This window comes from Ochotona princeps, chromosome 22 (assembly GCF_030435755.1).
Source record: "Ochotona princeps isolate mOchPri1 chromosome 22, mOchPri1.hap1, whole genome shotgun sequence".
NCBI lineage: Eukaryota > Metazoa > Chordata > Mammalia > Lagomorpha > Ochotonidae > Ochotona > Ochotona princeps.
Window position 1 is genome coordinate 22,179,531 of NC_080853.1, and position 15,806 is coordinate 22,195,336.

Sequence of the window (15,806 nt, forward strand, 5' to 3'; positions counted from 1 at the left end):
TTCAAATCCTCTGAGGCCTAGCTTAGCAGCGCTGAAGAAAAGTCATTAGGCCTGACCCAATATCTCCATTGGCTAATTCTCAATCTCCAGGAGCCCCGATGCCATATGGATGCCAGTTCGTGTCTCGCTGCTCCACTTCCCATCCAGCTCCCTGCTTGTGGCCTGGGAAAGCAGTCGAGGACGGCCCAAAGCCTTGGGACCCTGCACCCATGTGGGAGACCAGGAAAAGCTCCTGGCTCCTGGCTTCGGATGGCTCAGCTCCAGCCATTGTGACCACTTGGGGTGAACGAATGGATGCACACTCTTTGTCTCTTTGTGCAAATCTGACTTTCCAACAAAAAACAAATAAACCTTAAAAAACTCAGTAAAACTTCTAAAAATTAAACTATATTCACTGAAAATAAAAGCCCCTGCTCAGTAGTAGACCAGTCAGGGTTCAAGTAAGAGCAGAGGAACTGGCCACGAATGCCAAGCAGGATGGGAGGCAGGAGAAAGAAGCTAAGAGAAGTGTAGCAGAGGGTTAACAGGTAAATAATACAGGTATAGGGTCTGATGCGATGGTTCAGTTGACTAACCCTCCAGTTGCAAGCGCCAGTATCCCATATGAGCATTGGTTCATGTCTAGGCTACCCCACTTCCCATCCACCTCCAAAAATCTAAAAACAAACAAAAAATAAAGGTATAAAGCCAGTAGCAAGAATTTGGGTGAGCAAGTAGCAGGCCTTTTAAAAATTATTTACTTGAAAGGCAACACAACAGAAGGAGAGGCAGTTTTGGCACCTTCTTCATGAGCCATTGTGTTTGGCCTGGGGCCATGGTGGTCACATGGCCCAGTCACACACCCATTCTGATCCTCCTCCATCAGTGGGACCAGACGAAGTCCACGGGCACACTTGTTAGATGAGGGCATGAGTCATTTGACTGTCTCCTGGATCAGGTGCCCAGCTATGCGTTGCTAGCTGCTTCCAGTGCAAACATGCGCCTCCCTAGCCACTGCAGCTCCGCCAAGCAAGCCCCTCCCTCCTCTGCCGACCCGATGGTGCCCTTGCCTCTCGGTGTTGTCCTGTCTGTGACGACTTGAGGTTTGGGAGCTGCTATCGCACACGATGGAAATACAGGTTGTAGGCATCTACAGGGATCCAAGTGCAATATTTCCTGCTCTCCCTGGTCGAATTCAGTCCACATTGCCACATACACTGAATCAGGAGAGGCAAAGTTCCCACTGCATACTTTGGTTTCACAGCGCTAATGCTGGAGAAGCACTTTAAAGCCCATGGCTGAGGGTGACAGGGCTGTGGCTCCTGACTCTGGCTTGCTGCCAGCGCAGGTGCTGGGAGGCAGCAGTGCATCTTGGAACCCATGCACCAGTTTCCTCCAACCACATGCGAGAGCCAGATGAAGCTGCAGCTCCAGGCTCTCCCCTGCCCAGGCATGGCTATTGTGGGCATTTGGGGAGTGGAGCAGCACATGGCAAATCTCAAATAAGTAAATATTTTTGAAGTTGTAAATACTGTTCTCTAAATGATTTTCCTAAATCTTCTTACCATAGTTGTAGATGGAATCTTTTTTTTAATCCTGCTAAAATATGCATAACATAAAATGTACTGGTTTAACTGCTTTTTAAAAAGATTTATTTTTATTGCAAAATCAGATATACAGAGAGCAGGAGAGACAGAGAAGAAGATCTTCCATCTGATGATTCACTCCCCAAGTGAGCACAACAGCTGGTGCTGCGCTGATCCGAAGCCAGGAGCCAGGAATTTCTTCCGGGTCTCCCACGTGGGTGCAGGGTCCCAAGGCTTTGGGCCGTCCTCAACTGCTTTTCCAGGCCATAAGCAGGGAGCTGGATGGGAAGTGGAGCTACCGGGCTTAGAACCGGTGCCCATATGGGAATTCAGCACATTCAAGGTGAGGACTTTATTTTTTTTTTAAAGATTTATTTTTATTACAAAATCAGATATACAGAGAGGAGGGAAGATAGAGAGGAAGATCTTCCATCCGATGATTCACTTCCCAAGTGAGCACAACGGCTGGTGCTGTGCTGATCTGGAGCCAGGAGCCAGGAACCTCTTCCAGGTCTCCCACGTGGGTGCAGGATCCCAAAATATTGGGCCGTCCTCGCTGCTTTCCCAGGCCACAAGCAGGGAGCTGGATGGGAAGTGGAGCTGCCGGGATAAGAACCGGCGTGCATATGGGATCCCGGTGCGTTCAAGGCGAGGACTTTAACTGCTAGGCCACGCCACTGGGTCCCAAGGTGAGGACTTTAATCACTAGGCCACGGCGCCGGGGCCCTTAACTATTTTTTAAATATTAATTTGTTTATATTGGGAAGGCAGATCAGATTTATGCATCATCTGCTGGTTCACTCCCAAAGCGGCCACACAGCTAGATTAAAGCTGATCCGAAGCCAGGAGCCAGGAGCTTCTTCTAGGTCTCCATTGCAGGTGAAGGGTCCCAAGGCCTTGGGCCATCCTCTGTTGCTTTCCCAGACCACAGGCAGTGAACTGGACAGGAAGTGGAGCAAATGGGACATTAACTGGTGCCTATATGGGATCCTGGTGCATGCAAGGGGAGGATTTGGCCTTTAGGCTGTGGCAGGCCCCCCAGCAGATCTATGTGACGTATCAAGCGGGAACTGCTCGCCTTCCCCTGTGCCTGCCGTCCCTGATAACCACTGATGTACTTTGTCTTGCCACACGTGGCCTTTTCTTTCTGAATATTCAATTAGTCTAATGCTCTTAGGAGTCATCCATGGTTCAGTGTGTATCAGAATTTCAGTCCCAGAACTAGCACCATAGCTTGAAAGGACAATCCTCTGCCATGCAGCTGCTGGCATCCATCTGGTTGCCTGTTCATGTCCTAGCTGCTTCACTTCCCATCCAGCTCCATGCCTGTGGCTTGGGAAAGAAGTGCAGGATGGGATGGCCCAAAGCCTTGGGATCTTATACGCATGTGGGAGACTGAGAAGAGGCTCCTGGCTCCTGGCTTTAGATTGGCTCAGCTCTTGCTGTTACTGCAGTTTTGGGAGTGAACCAGTGGATGGAAGACCTTCTCTCTCTCTCTCCTTTTCTCTGTAAATCTGCCTGTTAAATCAAAAGAAAACTTAAAAAAATTAAAGTACTGTATATAGTTAGATACTTTTGTAAAAGAGAAAAAAAATCAGTCTCTTTTAAGGATGAATAATATTACATTGTGTGCCAGTATCCCATTTGCTTATCTATTCATCTGCTGATTGATTTACTTGGGGGCAGTTTCCATGTTTGGTCATTGTGAATACTGCTCATTTGAGTATTTTTGGGCAAGTAACCCAGTTCCTGCTCTGAATTCTTCAGAGTGTGCACCTACAAGTAGCATTGCTGGATCACATGGTAATTCTCTGCTTAACTTCCTCAAGGAACCAACAAATCTTTCCCACAGCAGCTGTCCCATTTTATATCCCCACCAGCCACATAGAATGGCTACAGTTTCCCAAGTCTCCAAATGGACTGAAGTATTTTAAGCAAGAAATTCACAGACATGGGGTCTTCATGTTCAACAAAACACTCACTAGTTTTTTCATTTCACTGCGTCATTTCAGATAATCTACCTGAAAATGTGACGAGAAAGAGGTAGCAGGTGAAGGGACCTACATACTAGAATGATCATCTGTTGCCTCCAGGAAACTGGAGTAGGAACTTGGGCACCAAGGCATCCCAGACAACCTTGCAGCTGTGCCAAATGCCCACTCCTTTGCCAGTTTGTCATCAATAGTCCGCAGTTCAGGGGAGCCGAAATAAAACATCCTCAAGACAAAGCCTGTATTATAAGTCATGACAGATGAGAAACATGTTTCACAAAGGCACCTTAGTTTGAAAAAAAAAAAAAGCCTAGATTTTATTAATAATTAAAACACACCTGGATGAATTTAAGTGGGCCACAAATGTTTTTATGTCACCTTTCAAAAATCAGTGGATCAGTTTTCACGGCAGGATTTCAAACCATGTGTTTCACATGGCTGTGGTCTGTCTATCTTTGCCACTATTAAAGGTCACCTCCAAGAGTGTGCAGGCGCACGTGAGGTTGGAAACCGGGAGAAGCCCAGGACACCAGGGCAAGGCAGGCGGTTCTGACTGCCCCCGCGCTCTAGCTGTCCTGCAGGAGATGTAAGGGCAACACTATTCTACCCAGATTCTGGGTGTCCACAGACTAGAAGGAAACCTACAAAATCCAAAACGCACAGGGGGCGAGGCAACCCCAGCGCCTTGCCCACCGCAGACACCCGCGTCCACCCAGGTCACGTGGGTGTCCGGCCTCCGCGGACACGGCTGGTTCCGGGACTCCATGGAGACGGAGGCTGGGCGGCGTCTCGCGCCGCTGGCCGTCTGCTGGCTTCCGATTAGCCATGGCGGCCCCGAGGCAGTGACGCCAGCCGCGTCCCGGGGCTTCCGGCCGGGCGGCCTTTCGGGCTTGACCGGCGGGCCTTTCCGGCCTGACCAGCGGGTTTGGTGTCCCCGGTGCTCCGCTGCGCCCTGCCGGCCGACTCCCCCACTTGGGCACTTGGCCCGAGGCGGAAGTTCTGCGAGCTGCTGCGGGCGCTGATGGCGGCACGCCCGGACAATCTCTCCGCCCCCTAGACCTCTCAGTTGTCGGCCATTGGTGGCGGGAGGCGGGTGTCCATCCTTTATCTGGAATCACATTCCTAATCCTCTCCATGACATTGTCAATGAAAGCCCCAGGAAGACCGGAGACTGCGCGCCGTGGGAGGAGCAGGGGCTTTACAAAAGGCTTGCTTGTGCAGTAGAGGCAAGAGCTGCGGGTGGCGGCAGTCCGAGGCTTTGCCCCACAGCTCCTGCAGGCAGAGACCTGGTTCGACCAGGGCAAGGGGCTTGGGGAACACGAGCCACAAAGGGACCCCTTGGACGTTGAGGGAGTCCTGCGGTGAGGAAGGAGAGCCAGGCAAAGCGTTTAAGGTCATTCTCAAGGGCACATGTGCGAACAGCAGAACTCTGAAACAATGTGTTTGCCCAAGTGCTAGGTTGCAGTTCCAGCACATGTAACCATGTATCTGCAGGCAGCCTGGTGGATTGATTTTGGTTACAAAGTATACTGAGGCCTATCACCCAAGAATGCCAACCCAAACGCTGTTACAGTTTTCTTTCTTTCCTTTTTTTTTTTTTTTCAGATTTACAGAGAGAAGAAAGAGCATGCATCCACTGGTTTACTGTCCAACTGGCTTCACCTGCCAGAGCTAAGCCAATCCAAAGCCAGGAGCCTCCTCTGGGTCTCCCACGTGGGTGTGGGGTCCTGAGGCTTTCAGCTGTCTTTCACTGCTTTCCCAGGCCACAAGGGAGCAGGATGGGAAGTAGAGCATCCAGGATATGAACTGGTGCCCACATGGGATCCCGGCGCATGCAAGGTGAGGACTTTAGCCACTAGGCTGCCTTGCCGGGCTGGGTTGCACAGTTTTCTGTATAAGGTTTCCGAGAGTGCCCCATGCCAGGGCCTGCTTTGCTTCTGATCTCTGCACCCCGCAAGGCAGCGGGTGATGCTCCAGGACTGTGGCCCTCTGCCACCCACAGGGGACATTTGGGTGGATTTCAGCACGTAACTTCGGACTGGCCTGGCCCTGGCAGCTGCAAGTACTGGGGGTTGGGGGGAATTGAAAGTTATATGCCTTTCAAATAAAATGAATTGGGGTTGGTGCGGTGATTCAACTGGCTAATCCTTTACCTCAAGCACTTCTAATCCAGCTCCCTGCTTGTGGCCTGGGAAAGCAGTTGGAGGATGGCCCAAGTCTTGGGTCCCTGCACCCACTTGGGAGACTTGGCTCCTGATCAGCTCAGCTCAGCTCCAGGCATTGAGGCCATTTGAGGAGTGGATCAGTGGATGGAATCTTTTCTCTCCTTCTTTCTATAAATCTGCATTTCAAATAATAATAGATCTTTAAAAAAAACTTTTAGAATATGTGACAACAGCAGATTCCTTCCAGTCTCATTTGTCTTACTTTCCCAGGTGCTCTGACATGACGCCCAACCCAGGCTGCACAGGCCAGCCAGGCACTGGCAGAACGAAGGAGGTTTCTTTGGCTTGATAGAACAGAGAAGAGGGGGTGCCCTGATGTGAGAAGCCTAGGGGCACAAGAGCTGGGGTCTAGGGCGAGGGTGAATGAGGGATGTGCGAGATGGGACACAGCAAGGCTGTGATGGTGATTCCTAGGATGTGGGCAGGTGACAGGCCAGTTAGCAGTTTCTGTATGATGGAGCCCAGCACACACAGCACATACCCACACCTTCCTGTGGCTGAGGACTCTGGATGGCAGGCCCGGCAAGCCTGCTGGCCACAGTTCCTCAGGCTACTGTGGTTCTTAACACTCAGGGAGCCCCTGTGAAAGGCTTGGAAGGGCTAAACCGAAGACCACTGCCCACCAACCAGGTTGGAGGTGAGAGGTGGTGTCTCTGGGCTGGGGGCGTGGGGTGTTAGCCCCACAGCATTCCCCTCCCATCATCCTACACAGTTCCCTTCCCACCCATAGCCCCTTGTGTCTTCCTGTGGACAAGGGTGTCAGAGGATCCTTACTTTGGCCCCTCACGCACACAGGCATGCATGAAGGTGAAGGACAAATCTGTTTTTCCATGGAGTTTTTCAAATGCCCTACTGGCTTAATGCCTCAGCAGAGCTGCTTGCACCAGCTTGCAGGGCGTGTCTGACCACTGCTTAGATGTGGCTTTGAACCTGCATCTGACTGCATTAACAGCCAGTTCATGAGATTTTTGGTTCACATGCATTGGCAGGTAGTTTCATCAGGTTGCGAACCTGCTGAACACCTTACACAAATCAGGATGGGGCCACCAGTCCTGGTGAGACCACCTTAGGGGACCACAGGTGTATATGGGTCTAATGTTGATTGTGTGGGGATATGACTGTAAGTCACCCTTTCAATCATGGTGTTGCCAAACATGCGAGCCTTCTCAGGTTTCCCAGCATGCTACAGGGGAGCCACCGGTCCCCCAAGTCCAGTCCCTACTCAGGAGAGTTGTCACAGTGACACCCACTCTAAGCTCAAGATGGCCTAGGAAGGCTTTGCTTCCTTAAGTCACAAAGGCTTGGACCAGAGGAACTGCAGCCACTAGGGAGGAATCTAGGGGCCTACTGAGTTCAACAGGGTTTTCATTCTAGCACAGGCCTGAGGAATCTTTTTCTCTGCCAAGGGCCATGTGGGTATTTGTAGTATCATTAATGGGTCAAAGTGATCAACTTGCAAATGGTTCAAAATGGACTATATATAGACAAGCTGTAGAGACTTCTTGAACATTAAACCCTGGCTGCAGCTGCCTTGGCTGGGCCAGATCAAATGAATGCACTGGCTTTGCATTCCTGCCCCTATTGAGGGTCCTGTTGGGTTTTCCTCGTGGCTGAGACTGAACCAGGGTCAGGGCTTTGGGGGTTGTGAGCTGCATCCAAGCAGCAGAGAGAGGAGGTGACAAAGGACTGTCTGAGCCCAGCCACGCCCCTTCATTGGCGTCTCCCTCCAACACACCTCGGGGGGCGGGAAGCCTGCTGCCTGGGACACTTCACGACCCCCTCCCTTTTCACACAGCCTCTTCTAACCGCCTGGCACACAGGAAGAGATTAACTGCGGAAGCTGCGTGATCACGATATACTATCCTTTGGTCCAAGAATGACAGAACCACTTAGAAGGGCACCTGAGAGTGTTACGGAAAGATGGGATTCAAAGATGAGGTTTTCTCGATGGGAAAACAGCTAACAATTCAGGCTCATCATGGGGTGGCCTCCTGCCACACTCATGGTTCACGGACTTTCTCAAGCAGCCTTGGACGGGGTTCTGTTTTCCTCCTTTGCATGTGGATGCTGTGAGGGCTGGTCTGCAGGACCAGCAACAGCAGTGCCCAATCCCGAGCCCCCCATCCTCGGCGGGTCCTCCCCTCAGCAGTGTGTTCGGCCACCTCCTTTGTGAGCTTGTTGTCTGTTAACAGTAAGGGGCTCAGGTAGGGCCTGGTCCCCTGCCTGGGGATCTCCAGGCCCTGCCAAGTGCATGACCGCAAGGGCCTCAGGAAACACGCTGTGGCTGGGCTCTGTCCTCAGAGAGGACACCTCCACAGTGCAGGGGGCCGGGCACCATAGTACAGGGCCACCGTGTGCCCAGGAGGGGTGCGGGAGGCCAGCAGCTTAGGCCTCTGCCCACATGCAGCGCCATCTTCTATCCCACCCACCTTGCCCCGAAACTCAGGCCAACACATCAGGTAAAAGGAACAATAGTGATGTGTATATTATGTTGTCAGCACTTCCAGAACTGGGAACTCTACTGAGCAAGTAGAAAAATAGAAAAGTTTGCTTAAAAGGCAACAGGGACCCGTCAAAACACGCTCTGGAGAGGCTCCTGGCGTCGGGAGAGGCCAACCTGGTCCTCGGCACAGCTGGGAACCGGGGTCCCCCACTTCCTGAGATCTGGGGCCAAAGCCGAGGGCCTGCTGGGCCCCCCCGCTAGTTGGCCCAGTCCTGGAAGCGGAAGCAGTCACTGGCTATCTTCCACACGGTGTTGCTAGGCGAGGCCTGTGCGGTGAGGATGAAGTTCTGGTTGAAGTCCCTCTGTTTATTGCCCTCGAACTTGACCGTGCCGCAGATTACCACAAGCACCGTGGTCTGGCTCGGCGTGGCTTCATCATGCACAGGCTGGCAGTCCACCACGCTGATCTGGAACTCGCTGGAAGGTAGCATCTCAAAGAACTCACTCAGGGACTCGTGTCCTGAGACGGCATTGCCGTTCCACACCATGGTGGCGGTGCCCATGTATAGGCGGGACAGTAGGCGCCGCCGCTTGTCCATGGTGCTGTAGTAGACGTTGACGAACTCCTCGGCGGCCCTGCACGCCTGGTCCACATACGTCTTGAAGTCCACGGATGCCATTGTTGCTGTGGGTGCAGGCTCCTGCCAGGGCGACCCCCTGTGTTCAGGGCTCCTGGGGCTGTGGGACAGGAAGGGTGAAGAGATCACGTGTGAATGCAGACATCATAGTGGGCGGCAAGGTGCCCATCAAGTCCTGGGCCAACAGCGTGCACACCTGATGGTGGCAGAGCCATCTGGGCTGTGCATGCGCCTGGCCGAGGTGGCAGTGTTCAGCCACAGGTCAGCTGGGGCAGAGGGAAGTTGCTTTCTCAACAGCCTAAGAGAACCAACACCACAATGCCCAGTGCCAAGGCAGAGAGCAGACTGCCGCCTGACTGACACCCAGCTGGCCAGTCCCGTGCAGCCACAAGGGACCAGCACAAGGAAGTAGCTGTAGCTGAAAAGCCACATTTCCTTAAACAAAGAAAAAACATCCAAAAGCCAAATACTGTTTCTAGGGAACAGTTATACCTGTTACTTTTTTTTCCCATCAACAGCAGACAACAATGTTATCAAAACAGAGGTGTTGGCAGGGGCATGCTGCCTTCTCAGGCTCACTAGCAGGGAGCAGGGCTGTAAGGGGAGGCCCCTCCTACGGGTGGCAGTGTTCCAGGCAGTGGCTCCATCTGATGCATCACAATGCTGGGTCCTCATTCTAAAAAAGAGACCTCGCCTTTAGAAGAAATTCATCTCTCTTCCATTAGCTGGCCTAACTTCTCCCACGGTGCCAACAGCCAGAGAAGAGCCAGCCTAAAGCCAGGTCCCACATGTCCTGAGACCATCAACTGCTGCCTCCCAGGAACACAGTGCTGCATGGGAAGACAAGGTGCGACTCATCCCCGGTACCCCAGTTCGGGGGTGGCACAAGTTGCGGCACAGCCTGCAGTGCTACAAGACATGTTCCTGCTACCCCTCTCAAAAATGATCAGCTTCTCGAACCTGCGTGGCAGTGCCAGCATCCCTTATAGGTTCTGTTCCAGTCCCAGCTGTGCCACTTCCCATCCAGCTCCCTGCTAATGGTCTGGGAAAACAGCTGAGGATAACTCAAATGTCTGGGCCCCTGCACCCAAGTGGGAGACGGGAGGAAGCTCTTGACTCCTACCTTCGAGGGTGTTTGGGGATGAATGATCTTGCCTTTCAAATAAACAAATGGTTAAAAAAAACCCCACAAAATAACAATCATCAGCTTCTTAGATAGACGGAAGATTCTATACAGGGTTGGGGGGCGGGTCGAGGGCTGACACAGGCCTTGGTGACGCCTCCCAGAGGATCCAGCCACCAGCCCAGCCAACAGGACAGTCGATCTCCGCGGAGGGGAGTGTGTCGGCTTGGCGCTGCTCTCCACTCCATCCTCGACACCCGCGGACAAGCCGCAGGGCGCCCAAAGGCAGCCGGATGGAGGTCCTTCTGGGAGGGTAGGGGGCCCCCATTTCCTTCCCGACAGTCCTCTTCCGCCAGGGCTTGCTCGCTCGGTCCCAGAGCCATCTCCGATGCTAACGCTCTCTCCTTCCGCCTCCACCCACCGCACGCATCTGCCAGATCGCAAAGAGCAGCGAGCGGCGGGGACGCCCCGCTGCCCGTCCCCCCCCCCCGGGGCCTCGCACCAACCGTGTCGGCCTGCGAGCGGCTGCTCCCCGGCCCGGCCCGGCCCGCGCGCTCGGCGGCCAAGGCCCCGGCGCACAGCACGCCCCGCGCGGACCGCGGTGCCCACCACCGGGGCCGGAAGGCCTCGCGTCCACCCGCGCCCCACGTCGGAGCGGCACCCACCTGCACGCCCACGTCCGGGCTCAGCGCAGCAGAGCAGCCCCGCAGGCCACGAGGAGGGCCCGCCGAGGCTCCGTGCCCCTCCTCCCTCCGCTTCGGACGAGGTCTCCTTCGCAGAGAGCCGTCCCTCGGCCTCCTTTCTTCCGGGAAGCTCCGCCCGCGTCGCCGGAGACCCAGAGCCCATGGACGTTAGGACGCCATCCGCGGATTCCCGCTCCGAGTGCGTGGGTCTCTGCGCAGCCGCGAGCGCCTCGGCCACGCCCACTCCCGCCTCCCGTTTGACAGGCAGCGAGGTCACTCACTCAGACCGCGAGCGTGACGGCTAGCTCCGCCCACGTGTGGCACAAAGAAGAAGCGGCTTCCGGGAAGGCCCCTTCCCAGAATTCCTCGGCACATTCACGCTCGAAATTTCATTGAGGTTACTGATTAAGTGGGACCTCTGATTGGATAAGACCTCCAAGGCCCCGCCCTTATAGTCACTCTCCATTGGCTGAGGGGAGAGGCTTGGCGTCAGGCGCCTGCTTGGAGCGGTGCCCCATTCACCTGTGTTGGAATGAATCCAGGTCAAAGATTGGCGCAATTTCAAGGCGTGATGCAATCGCGGGAAAGTGCTGTGGCTGACGTAGTCAGACGTTCAGTAAGAATGCCAGACACAGGGATGGTGGTGGAAGTCCGCCAGGTCCACACCTGTGAGAGAGAGAGAGAGAGAGGGAGAGAGAGAGAGAGAGAGTGAGTATGCCTTGGTGGGAAGCTGGAACCAGTGTGGGACCTGGGCATGGTATCTACTGTCCTCGCCGCTGGGCCTCAGACAGGTTCAGAAACCGCCTGGGCTGTTTCATACAGGCCACCCCCAACCCTCTTCAGTCAAGTCCGTGGCAAGTTTAGATCTTTCAGATAAATTGGAGTAGAAAGGGTGAATGGACCTCCTTGGGGGACTAGTCACATTAAAGTGGCTTTGTAGGTGTTGGCGTTGTGGTGCTGTGCGTTAAGCTGCCACTTGCAGCACCAGCATTTTGGGTGCTGGTTCGAGTCCTGGCCATGGAACTTCCTATTTAGCCTGCTTCCTGCTAACACACCTGGGAAAGCAGCAGAAAATGGCCTTGGACTCTGCAAGCACGTGGGACAGAGACCAGGATGAAACTCTTGGCTCCTGGCTTTGGCCGGTCTCACCCCACCTGTTGTGACATCTGGGGAGTGAGCCAGGGCATGGAAGCTCTCTCTCCCTCCCCCTCTTTCTGTAATTATTTTTGCAATAAATAAAGATTTTTTTTTAAAAAAAGTGGCTTTCAAAACCCTGAAGAACTTATATGATGGTTGGCTGTTCAAATCTGACAGCAGAACCTATTGGCACGGAAAAGGGAACAAGTTGGCCGCAAGTTGGATGTTGTTCAGCTCTAAGTTTCCTCATATTTTCCGTGTGAATGCCTTCTCTTAGCTTTAGGAGGATGTATCATTATTCCTGATTTCATACAGAGGTAGTTGAAGATGACGGTGGATGTGGAGTGCATGTGTCAGAACTAGGTCTCCATGGTTGCTGAGGCCTGTGCAGTAGATGGCATGCCTAGATGCTCATGGGGGACATGATGTCCAGTTTATGGAGGCCTGCGGAGGACGTCTAGTACTATGGCGGGCAGAACAAATTGGACAACTCGCTTGGTCAAGCTTTGGCAGTGAGTGTGCGAATTGAGACTAAGGTGAACTATGTCAGCCAATGGACCTTGGGAGCATTTCCTCAACCTTGGAGCAACGAACTTAGAACTAGCACCTTAGAACTATCCAAACCACTTAAGCAGTATTCTTGCAACATATTCCACCCAGGGACCCTGGGATGATATCGGGTGTTCATCCCGCATTCTAGGGTACTGGTGCAGTTGGGATGCTGGGAACGACTCTCTCCCCTTCTCTCCCCATTTTCCCCAGATACAGGAATTAAAAAGGAGATTGGAGGCCATTGTTTCGTTCACTTTCCCCCATTTCTTGTCTCTCCCTACCCTAATTGATGGGCATGAATCCCTCTCAACTATGTAAACACCATCACAAATAAAATGAACTTATTATTTAAACAACAACAAAATGGTGGCAGCACTGGCATCGTGATGTAGTGAGTTGAGCCATCACTGTGACACTGCCGTCCTAGCAAGGTGCCCACTCACTGTCAAAGCTATTCCACTGCTGATCCAGCTCCCTGCTGATGGCCTGGGAAAAGCAGTGGAAGGTGGCCCAAGTGTATGCGAGCCCGGATGCAGCACCTGGCTCCTGGCTTCGGCCTGGCCCAGCCTTGGCCACTGTAGCCAGCTGGGTAGACAGCCAGTAGCTGGAAGATTTCTCTCTTGCAACCCTGATTTTCAAGGATTATTATTATTATTTCAAAAAGCTAGTAGACTGGGTTGATATGAGGTGGTGGTTCCTCATTCCTGGGTACTGGGACATGTGGAAAGTCATGAGCGGTTCCCCCTTTGTCTCTCCCCTTCCCCCAGAAACAACAAGAAGAAATAGCAAATTTGGAAGCAACAAGTACACCCAATTTTCCCTAAACCTTGAGCTTTCCCACCCTAATCAACCATGTAATCATTCTAAAAAATAAAGTTTATATTAAAAAAAAATTTAGTAGAAAAATGGCATGTAAACATAAGGTTATTTGGGTTCAGTTTTAAAATCCACACCTGGTTTATCCATGATCCTAATCTTCCCTGAACTTCGTAAAAACCCTTCAGTATGCGTGGACTTAAAAATCGTTTACTCCCTTGTTAAACTTAGCCTTTTGTTTATTTTTTTCTTTCATCTGTTTTAACTTAGCTCTCATTCTGTTTTACACAGACTCCATGAAGGTCCCGGGAAGAAGAGGAGACTGAGAGGTGGAAATGAAGCAAGCAGGCTGGAGTCCCAGTGTTATGCAAACCTGCACGAGGAACTGCCAGGCCTGGGAGTTGTGAGACCCTGATGCGGTGGGCTGCCGAGGCTGGGGAGATGCAGAGGCCTCTCGGGTGAGTGTCTGCAACAGCTGCCCTCGGCCTGGCCCACAGCTGGGCCTCATTCAGCCCCGGTCTCCACCATGCCTCTACCACTTGTGAATTAAGTTGAGCCCTTCCCAGTAGCCACTCCCTCTTCTCCAAGAAATAACACCGTTATTATTATTATTTGAAGATTTATTTATTTTTATTGGAAAGTCAGATATACAGAGAGGAGGAGAGACAGAGAGGAAGATCCTCTGTCTATTGATTCACTTCCCATGTGGCCTCAACGGCCGGAGCTGAGTCAATACAAAGCCAGGTTCCAGAACCTTCCTCTGGGCCTCCCACATGGCTGCAGGGTCCCAAGGCTTTGGGCCGTCCTCGACTTTTTTTCCAGGCCACAAGCAGGGAGCTGGATGGGAAGTGGGGCAGCTGAGATTAGAACCAGTGCCCATATGGTATCTCAGTGCATGCAAGGCAAGGACTTTAACCACTAGGCTATCATGGTGGGCCCTATTATTAGTATTTTTAAAAATTTATTTATATTTACTGGAAAGGCAGCTTTTACAGAGGGAAGGAAAGAAGAGAGAAGGATCTTCTATCTGGTGGTTCACTTCCCTGATGGCCCCAATGCATGGAGCTGAGCCAACATGAAACCAGGGGCCAGGAGCTTCTGAGTCTCCCAGTCAGGTGCAGGGTCCCAAGGCTTTGGGCCATCCTCCACTGCTTTCCCAGGCTATAAGCAGGGAGCTGGATGGGGTATGCTTTGTTGTAAAGATGGACAGAAAGGACAGAGAAAGCTGGCCCTTGTGGGATGACTGGTTTGGGAGCCTAACTGGCCTTCAAGTTTGGACTTCCAGTTTCGAAAGTCCAGTCAACCCTGCTTAGAAGAGGTTAGCATTGTGGTCTAGCACATAAAGGCCACTTGCGCAAGGCCGGCATCCCGTATGGCAGCTAGTTCTGGTGCTGGCTTTTCTTTGTCCTCCTCCTCCTCCTCCTCTTCCTCCGTCTTTTTTTCCTGTTTTCTTGTGGTGGTGGTGAGTTCCTGCTCTGTTATCTGACTGGAAAACATCCCCTGGCAGCCCAGAGGGATGGGGAGGGCTTGCCTGCCCTGGCCCCAACCTGGCCCTTCTTGGCAGTCTTTCCCTTCCTGCTGCCTGGTTGGCAACCACATTGGGCAAGCCAGTGCTAAGTCAGTGTGCTTCTGGGATGAAGGACAGGCTGTCCACTGCCTGCTTGCGGACCCTGATGCGGCACTGACCGGCGTGCTGGATGGACTTGGATCTGGGTCAGCAGCCGCCTCTCCAGGAAGTCCTCGGTCTGCAGGCCCAGGAGGTAATCTGGCTGCATCTTGCTCTCATCCAGCCGCCACAGCCGGGCACTGCCTTCAAATAGCTGCTGCAAGTCCATCCATCCAGCGTCAGCAGCTCCTGGGCAGCCTTGCAGATCTTGGCCAGTGTGAACTTGACCCTCCAGACCTCATGCAGGTTCCGGAGCCCATACTTGTCAATCAGCTCCAGTTCCTGGTCGAGGCAGGACTTCTGGAAGGGATACCATGAGGTCAGGTAACTTTTGCGACAAACACTGTTCGGGGCCACTGGCATGCTGACTTCGCTCTGCAGTCCTTGCCTAAACCAAAGGTCTCGTCAGGGGCAAAGACTGGCTTCTCCACTTCTGATTCAGCTCCCTGCTTAAGGCTTGAAAGAGCAGCAGAGGATGGTTCAAGTGCCTGGGCCCCTATACCTGTGTGGGAGACCCAGAAGAAGCTCTTGGTTCCTGGCTTTGGGCTGGCTCAGTTTCAGCCATTGAGGCCACTTGGGGGCAGCCAGCAGATGGTAGATTTCTCTCTCTGTGACTCTGCCTTTCAAATAAATAAAATATTTCTGTAAAAAAAAGGAGGGGGCAGCACAGTGGCCTAGTGGTTAAAGTCCTCCTCTTGAATGTGCTGGGATCCCATATGGGTGCCAGTTCTAATCCTGGCAGCCCCGCTTCCCATCCAGCTCCCTGCTTGTGGCCTGGGAAAGCAGTTGAGGACGGACCAAAGCCTTGGGACCCTGCAGCCATGTGGGAGACCCGGAAGAGGTTCCTGGCTCCTGGCTTCGGATCGCCTCAGCACAGTTTTTGGAAACGGAATTCCAAAGGCCTATGGATGAGGCCTGTGTTAATGGAACCACCTGCCCCTCTTCCCCCTACTCTGGCTCCCAGCTG

General features: G+C 52.9%; 1 protein-coding gene and 1 pseudogene across 1 annotated transcript; both read right to left on the reverse strand.

Annotated features, from left to right (window-relative positions):
- Nucleotides 1–8,241: 8,241 nt before the first annotated feature.
- On the reverse strand, nt 8,242–10,786 carry NXT1 (nuclear transport factor 2 like export factor 1). The gene is made up of 2 exons (XM_004585651.3): nt 10,651–10,786; nt 8,242–8,962 (listed from the first exon to the last, which is right to left on the reverse strand). Exon 2 carries the CDS (start codon nt 8,902–8,904, stop codon nt 8,482–8,484), a length of 423 nt encoding a protein of 140 aa, XP_004585708.1. The 5' UTR covers nt 8,905–8,962; nt 10,651–10,786; the 3' UTR covers nt 8,242–8,481.
- A 4,000-nt stretch (nt 10,787–14,786) lies between these two features.
- Nucleotides 14,787–15,202, reverse strand: LOC101516659 (small ribosomal subunit protein uS4-like; annotated as a pseudogene).
- Between the last annotated feature and the right edge of the window lie 604 nt (nt 15,203–15,806).